This window comes from Panthera pardus, unplaced genomic scaffold, assembly GCF_024362965.1.
Source record: "Panthera pardus isolate Hobbes unplaced genomic scaffold, ASM2436296v1 HiC_scaffold_2, whole genome shotgun sequence".
NCBI classification, from domain to species: domain Eukaryota; kingdom Metazoa; phylum Chordata; class Mammalia; order Carnivora; family Felidae; genus Panthera; species Panthera pardus.
In genome coordinates, this window is record NW_026526765.1 from 62,768,098 (window position 1) to 62,776,275 (window position 8,178).

The 8,178-nt window shown below is 56.2% G+C and overlaps 1 protein-coding gene across 1 annotated transcript; it reads right to left on the reverse strand.

Moving 5' to 3' along the window:
* Positions 1–1,794: 1,794 nt before the first annotated feature.
* NKX2-5 (NK2 homeobox 5) lies at positions 1,795–5,009 on the reverse strand. Its single transcript, XM_019450339.2, has 2 exons — positions 4,466–5,009; positions 1,795–2,883 (listed from the first exon to the last, which is right to left on the reverse strand). The coding sequence occupies exons 1-2, from the start codon at positions 4,794–4,796 to the stop codon at positions 2,243–2,245; spliced, it is 972 nt and encodes a 323-aa protein (XP_019305884.2). The 5' UTR covers positions 4,797–5,009; the 3' UTR covers positions 1,795–2,242.
* Between the last annotated feature and the right edge of the window lie 3,169 nt (positions 5,010–8,178).

An 8,178-nucleotide genomic window follows, 5' to 3' on the forward strand; every position in this document is an offset into this window, starting at 1 on the left:
GCAAGGAATGCTGGGACTGAACTGAACACATCCTCCTCCCCGTGGCACTGGCCAGCCTGGCTTGGACCTTAGAGCAGAGGGAATAAATCCGGGGGCCCAAAGCCAAGCCCTGAGCTCAGCCGTTTCCCCTTCTTCACAAAGCCAAGCGCAGAACCCTGCGATGATGGATTGTGTGCTCCCCGTGGCATCCAGCTCAGCACCTCGCACGGCTCCCAGAAAGCAGTAGCTTTTGGAACCTCTTGGCATCTTCCCGTCTTCCACTGGCGGGGTGTGGCGGGTCTGAGGGCAACACTTACCCAAAGAGATGACAGGACAGGCATTGGCAGTGCTGCATGGGCCCCAGCACGTCAGCAGGAGGGCTCCTGGTTGGCTTGGCGTGGCGACTCTTCCCGGTGCTAGGGCACATGAGTCGCGTTGGGTCCCTGAAGGCTGCAAGCAATATTTTGGCTGCGACCAGGAGTTCTACGCCAAATGCCTTAAGCCCCACGAGGCCAGCCCAGCGATTCCTGGGGGGAAATCTCAGAAAAACCTATATTCCACTAGAACTCAAAGCTCGGACTCCTCCCCGCCCCCTGCCCTTTCATCCCCTTTAAGAAGCGCAGTTAGTTCCTCCAACCCTGGAGGCTGGAATCAGAAGAGACTTACTGGTAGGAGCTGGGCTCAGAGCAAGGTATTCTTGTCATCCACATTTTACAGACAAAGAAACCAAGGTGTGCAGCGAACAAGTCTCACAGTGAGCAGGTTTTTAGCTTAATTTCCCCGAGCCTGTTTCTCATCTGTAAAACCTGGCGGGTAGCATTCACAGGTCACGACGTAGCAAAATTCGTTAAATGCGGAGAAGAGAGGACGGCAGTGGGGTTTGGGTGGGAGGTTCCCTGACCCTGTGAATTCTTGTGGCATAGCCACAGCTGGAGTGAGCGAGGTGGACAGGACACCTCTCCGTGGAGCCTACCAGCTGGTGAGGCTGGCACCACGGGTCACAGGCCCTCTTCCTGGCGGGGCTGGGGAGTTCAGGGAAGCTTGACAAGCGCTTTTCGATTCTAGGTTTTCCCATCTAGAAACGGGACTGTAAAATGGACTAAGGTGTTCTTTCAAGCAGGATGAATTATGGTGTGCTCCAACTGCCTAGGACCCAGGTCCTTTTGCTCTCCATTTAATGCCCAGCCCCTCAGTTGTGCCGGACTGGTAGGGTTCAAGGAGGTAAGTTTGGGAGTTCTGGCGAGGGCCCTCTGTGAAGTGAGACCTGGAGTAGAACCTCTACCACAACTGGCTGTTTACTCACAGGCAAGTCATTAGACCTCTCAAGGAGCTGCCCAACTTTAAAACCGGACCTCCTTTTTGGGCGTTATTGAAGATTACACCAGACGATGCCAGGAAGTATCTAACAAAGGACCCAGCATGAGTTGTTTATTATTATTATTATCATCATCATCATTATCATCATCATCATCATCATCAATTTGCTCAGTGAATGCCTATACCTGCAACTCTAAACCAGACGGGACGCACGCTCTGCTTTCTAAAATTCAGTTTGGGGGGCGGGGCGGGTAGCTCAGTCGGTTGAGCCTCGGACTTTGCTCAGGTCATGATCTCACGGTTGGAAGCCCACGGCCGCGGACTCTCTGGAGTCAGCGCGGAGCCCCCTTCGGATCCTCTGCCCCCCCCCACCCGCCCCGTCTCTCTCTGCCCCTCCTCTGCGGGCACGCGCGCCTTGTCTCTCAAACATAAATAAATATTTTTAAAAATCCCTTCAAAAGTCAGTTTCTCGAAAGCCGAAAGAAGCACACATGCGGATCAGCGCACTCTCTTTAATGAGAAGGGAATTCTCATTTCTTACAGCAACAGGTAAAAACATAAATACGGGTGGGTGGGCGGCGGCAAGGCAGCAAGGGCCCGGGCGCCGGGCCCAGGCTCTAAGAAAGGTGCACCCGGGCTCCCAGTCCCAACTGGCCCGTGTTCAGCCGGTTGGGGGTGCCCGTGGCCGTTTGGAGGGCACTCAGGGGATGACGGCTGAGGCACCAGGTTGCGGGATCGTTCGCCGCAAGCTCTGTAAACGCGGCCACAAACTCTCCCGAGCATGGGGACAAAGGGGCATAGGGCCGAAAAAGCTCCTAGGCCCCTGCGGGAGTGAACGTGAAATCCAAGGGACTCGGAGACACGTCAGGGGGTCCTCCCTCCCCCGAGAGTCCGTGTCCCTCTTTAGAGATGGGATCGGTCGGGGCGCCCCAGGTAGGGCCCTTCCCTACCAGGCTCGGATACCGTGCAGCGTGGACACTCCCGAGTTGCCCTGCGGAATCCCGGGGCTCTGCACCGCGTTCAAGTCCCCGACGCTGAAGTTCACGAAGTTGTTGTTGGTGGCGGCCGTGGCCGACTGCGCCGGGGGCGGCCCGGCCGGGTAAGCAGCGGCGCAGCTGTAGCCAGGGTTGCAGGCCGCGCTACCGTAACCCGGGTAGGCGGGGTAGGCGTTATAGCCGTAGGCGTTGAGGCCCACGCCGTAAGCCGGCGCGTAGGGCGCCGAGTCCCCTAGGCACGGCTTGCCATCGCGCACCAGCACTGGCACCGCGATCCTGCGGGCCGGCGGCGGCGGCGGCGGGGGCAGCCCCACCAGCTCCAGAGTCTGGTCCTGCCGCTGCCGCTTGCATTTGTAGCGCCGGTTCTGGAACCAGATCTTGACCTGCGTGGACGTGAGCTTCAGCACGCTGGCCAGCTGGTCGCGCTCAGGCGCGGACAGGTACCGCTGCTGCTTGAAGCGCCGCTCCAGCTCGTAGACCTGCGCCTGTGAGAAGAGCACGCGCGGCTTCCTCCGCCGCCGCGCCCTGGGTCGTTCGGAGCCGTCGGCCTCCGGCTTCTCCAGCTCCACCGCCTTCTGCAGCGAGCACAGCTCTGCGGGGAAACAAAGGGGCAGAAGGACGCCGGGTCAGGTCGGAGCGGCCCGATCCGCGATGCGCCTGCGAGGTAATTAGCCCTAGCGGGTGCCACCCCCGACCTGTCTGGAGCGCCCAGCTTGGCTGCGTCTCCTCTGCCGCGTGCACTGGGCGCCACCGACAGCTCGCTTTCCGACCCCCAGTTAGCATTTGTTGAACGCTTACTATATGCCAGGCATGGCTCTCGGCACTGGAGAACAAAACACCAGAGGTCCTTGTCCTCGGGGGGGATTCACATTCTAGTGAGGGAGACAGACTGTGACTTAAGATTTCAGGCTGCAAAGAAAATAAAACCGGGTGATGCCCTGGGGCGAATTAGATTAAGGCTACTCTGGCTTGAGAATTTGAGTGAAGGGAACCAAGGCCTCACCCCAGGATCGGTCACACTGTGTCAAAATTACAGAACCCCGAAGAAACTGAAGGGGAAAAGGTGTTGGTTTGCTGGTCGAAGCCGCCACGGGGCTTGTCCGGCGCCCAAGAAACCGCGGGTGGGCAGGCAGCCTCGGAACCTGCCCGGCCCGCCTACTCGAGTTGGAGTCGAATTGGTAGCGGTCAATGGAATTGACCCGCCAGCGGCTGTCTCCGGGCCTTCCCTTTGCTCCTAGACAAACCTCTCTAGGCCAGAAAGATCCCTTCTCGGTTCATGGCGGCCCTTCGCCCGGCGCCCCCTGCCACCTCGGATTCGCCCTGACCCTGTGTTGGAACAAAGTCTCCCCAGCGTTTCCCTTTCTGCGGCAGGGCCAGCCTCTCCCCTCTCCCCGATCCTGGGATGGCATTCGGAGCGATGCGGCCACCTTCCTCCGTCATCTCCTCCATTGCCTCGCGACTTTACCCGCGCGGCATTTCCTAACTTTTTCCAGAAGAGAACCCCTGGGCCCTGGTCGCCTGGGGAATTTGTGCCAGAAAAATAAAGCTGCTAATCAGATTCTTGAGGGTCCGGCAGTATCTCATTTTAAACTCAAGGCCTTTGTTCCCAAAGATTCCACTGTCCTGGCACAAAGGAGGAAAACCCCCACAAACCCGGGTTACCGGTGGGCTATAGAAGGTCCTGGACCTTTCTCCAGTTGTGAGCAGCAAAAGTATGTCTGTTGTGCAGAATTTTAACTTGTGTTTAGGTGGTTTTGGCAGATTCTGAAAAGACCTTTAAAAATCCAAAAGAGATTTAAAAAACGACAACAATCCTAACACAGAATATCTCTTTCTCTGTTCTGTGTGCCACAAACCGATAGCTAACTTCGTTGAGTGAGGCTGCTGCCTCCTGCGGCTTTGTTAGGCCAAAATAAAAAAAAAAAATATATATATATATATTTCTTTTGTCTCTTGTTTCTGATCATCTCAATCCAGCATTTCTTTTAAACCTCCGATTGGATGCGGGGCTCAGGGGCCCCGGCGACGACCTTGTCTCTCAGGCTCAGAACCCCCTGCGTTCGGCCCTCTGCCCAAGCACTTGCGTCTCCTCCACCCAGGCCAGAGTTTCTCGGCGGCGGCTGGGGACACAAAAGCGACCCCAGGAGGGAGCAGGTCTTGTGTTTCCTTCTCACCTTTCTTATCTGCTCGAGGATCCTTGGCAGGGTCGGGGTCGCCATAGGCACGCGGATAGAAGGCGGGGGCTCCCGGGAAGGCAGGCGCACACTTGGCGGGCGAGGGCGCGGGGCCCAGCTCGGCGCGCAGCTCCGGGAGGGCGGGCGCCGCGGCCTCCGGCCCCGCGTAGGCCTCGGGCTTGAAGGCGGCCAGCATGCAGGAGGCGGGCGCCAGGGTGGCCTCCAGGCGCGCGGAGAGCTCCCCGGCAGCCAGACTGCGCTGCTGCTGCTCCAGGTTCAGGATGTCTTTGACCGAGAACGGCGTGGGCGTGAGCGCAGGGCTGGGGAACATGGTGGCAGCGCGCGTCTCACAGCGCCAGGTGGGCGGCAGAGAGCAGCGCTGCCCACGGCCTTTGGCAGCCTCCCTGCATGGTGCCCGCCACCCGCCCGCGCACCCGCCTCCCTGCTCGGGTTGTGGCCAGGCGGCAGGTAGTGCGGAGCACAAGGGGCAGGAGAGGCGGGACCAGGCCAGAGGAGGGGGACTCAGGCTGCCATTGGGCCGGGGGCCCCGATGACAGGAGCGATGAGCAGTGTCGTGTCACCTAATATAGTCATAGGGCTAAAAAAAAAAAAAAAAAAAAAAAAAATCCTGTTCAGCTTTTTAAAGGGGCCGCGAAGCATTTGGAAGGCTCTCCTATTGCTCCTGTAGCCTGAGATTTCTCCACGGTACTAGCCTGAAACCCCCACTGAGGCGCATATACAAGAAAGGACCTAATTCTTCTCTAGATATGGAGTCTGGGCCAGGTTGGGTGGATCTGGGGGTTGAAGAAATGTTCCTTGGCACCGAAAACGGAATGCAGGAGTGAAGGATTGGGTGGGGAGCTGGGGGAGGTGGGGAGGAGTCACTTCCAGGAGTCTTAAAGACTTTTTTATGCAAGGGAAGACTTTGTATAAGAAGAGAAGCACCGGGGAGAAAGTTTGCTCTGGGGTAATGGCAGGAGGGGGAGATTCTGGGTAATTTGGGGGTTCTGTTTGGCTTGACTTACAGGGCGGTCATGCCCCAGTAGTGCCCGTACCCTAGGAACGCTGGGCAGTTGTGGGGTTGTGGGTGGCCACCTTCTATGGTAGTAGTGCAGGTTATATACACACACAACTGCAGGGGGCGTCAGTCACTATCAGCCACCTCTCAGAGATGACCATCCCCTTAATAATGAAACAAATCCAGAATCCCAGTGGTCAGCTCAGCTTCCCAGAAGAGAACTGTCTTCTAGGGCGACCGAGCTCCCCAACCACCTAGTTTCTCCTTTCCTGGAGCCCACTATTCCTGCCTCCTACTTTCCCCTGTCCTTCCTGCCTAGCAACAAGGCCTCTAGGCCTCATCAGCCCCAGCACCTCAGGCTCCAGCCCAGGTTTAGTTCTCAGGCAGGCAGGCAGGGATCCCCGGAACCCATCGCGGAAGGGATTTCTCAGACATCTCTGTGCTGGCTTTGGCTCCCAGGAGGGCATCCCACGGCAGCGGCAGCGGGGCCAGGAGCATGGGGGAAGGGCTGGGCACACGGGGTGTTAATTTTTAGCTCCAGGGTCAGTTAAGAAGTGATCTCCATCCGACAAATCTATCAATGTTTCAGGAGTGCAAGTTACCTACCCGGCCAGACCCTGTGCTGGTCCACCTCATCCTAGTTTCTTGGGAGATCTGATGAAAGCTTGGGCTATCCCCTCACCCCCAGAATACTGCAGAGAGGCGCTCTGTTTTGTGTACAGTTTCAAGATCCAGGCAGGCAGAATGGCCCCCAGGTTAAGGTCGCTGCCTTAACTTTATCTCGAGTTGGTGGTGCTTGTTAGGAGAACCGCATCGATTTTCACAAGGCATAACCCAGACTTATGCCAGGAAGGTGCGGGCGTGGTGCGGGGACTTGGTAAGAATGGAGACTTGGAAGGCTCAGCTTTTAGCAAAGTACGTGTTTGGGGACTGGGGTAGAAGTGCTTGGAGTAGAAGAGTGGTGCGCAGGGGCAAAGGCAAGCCAAGGACATGGCATACAGCCGAGACTCCCGAATTCACACTCGAAGCACCGAGGCAACGCACAAGTTTGGTAACAAGAGGGACAAGATGGTGTATGTCCGGGACACGGAACTTTGGGTGCTCAAGCGGGGGCGGTGAGCCGTATGGCAGCGCCTCGGGGAAGGGCGAGATCGGATTAAGCACAGGCCTAACATTGGTATCTTTACGGGGGGGGGGGGGGGGCCGTCAAACCCGCCCTCCCAGGACCTGTGGCCTTCGGGTTAGGGCGAAGGAGAGTGGACCCCCGCGAGGCTCTCCCGTGGTCTCGCAGCTCTCGGACCCGACTTCCAGGAGCCAGGTGCCAGTACCAGGCCCAGGCCTTCGCGGTGGAAATCTATCTTCGAATTTTCCAGCCAGGGTCGACGTGCATTTCTGGAATCTTTAATTGGGTCTGCAGAGAGATACCTTTTTCAAATGTGTGGAGGGCAGAGGGGTGGTGGGGGGAGGTGCTCTCAAGCCTCAGAAACCCTTGGCATTCACCCATCTCCCAAGGCCCCAACTCGGGTTCTTCCTTGAGGGACCTGCAGACCAGTGGCCTCTCTTCTGCCCTTCCGCGCAACGCTTTTGGTTATCGTCCTCAACTAACCTAGTTTGGGGGCCTACCTCGCCTTTGAAGATTTTGGCGGGGGGGAGTGGGGAAGGATGCCTATCGCCTAGGCGGTGACGTCTGGCAAACGAACCACATCCGATTCAATTAAATGTCTCATTCAAAAGAGCTCCAAGCGAGGGTCCTGGGAGCGCTGTTAAGTGAATAGGCTGGTCGGGCGGTTTGCGATGACAGTTTGAAAGATTAGTGTGAGCCAGTGCCTGAAATATTACCGTTTAATGGGGGACATCGAGGCTGCATCCGGGATCCCTGTTTTTAGTTTTTTTTTTTCCTGTGTGTGTGTGTGTGTGTGTGTGTATGTGTGTGCGCGCGTGTGTTTAAGAGATAGTTCTGCAGGAAGAAAAAAAAACACCTTGGCATTTCCTTTGCAAATCAAGGCAGTTAAGATTTATCACCTATTTTCGGGTATGGTTCCCAGGGCTGACAGATAGACCTGTGGGTCAGGTGTCATGAAAAGGGGAGGAAAGAAAACCTTCCCTATTTGGACGAAATCAGTGGCTTTTCCACTCCCTATACCCTCAGTGAATCCAATTGTAGTTTCCCTCGGCTCTAAAACAGACCTTAGCGTTACCAGAGAGAGGAAATCCAGCAAAGAAAAAAAAAAAAAAAGGGATAAATACCAGCAAAATGGAAACTGGGCGACCCATGCTGGTCTCCACAGAGAAATGTCCAAGAGCAATTGCTAACTTTTCTTTGCAGTCCTCACTTTCTGAGTGACTAAAACTTTTTGTTTTCTTTAAATAGAAGTTACAGTGGTTGGGGGTGGGGAGGTAGGAAACTTGATTCTCCAGACTCACTAGGGACACGTCTTCCTTCCCAAGGGCGGCTGACCCAACCTGGCCGCCTCTCTAAGCCGCACTTTGGCCAAACTAGCAGGACAAACAAACAGCTTTCAGCCTAGAGAGAAGCAGAGAGAGAGAGAGAGAGAGAGAGAGAGAGAGAGAGAGAGAGAAGGAGGCAGAGAGGAGAGATCGAAAAATCTATCCATCTGTTTCCTCGCCTTTTAAAGAGTTGGGGCTTTAAGATGAGCCAAATTCCAGATGACTTGAGCGCATTCTGCGCGCATAA

What these genes read in the sequence shown, in the direction of transcription:
- NKX2-5 (XM_019450339.2), bottom strand. Translation starts at nt 4,796, where the DNA reads ATGTTCCCCAGCCCTGCGCTCACGCCCACGCCGTTCTCGGTCAAAGAC. An exon ending in TCCTCGAGCAGATAAGAAAG is followed by an intron (nt 2,884 to 4,465) that starts GTGAGAAGGAAA and finishes GTTTCCCCGCAG; the next exon opens with AGCTGTGCTCGCTGCAGAAG.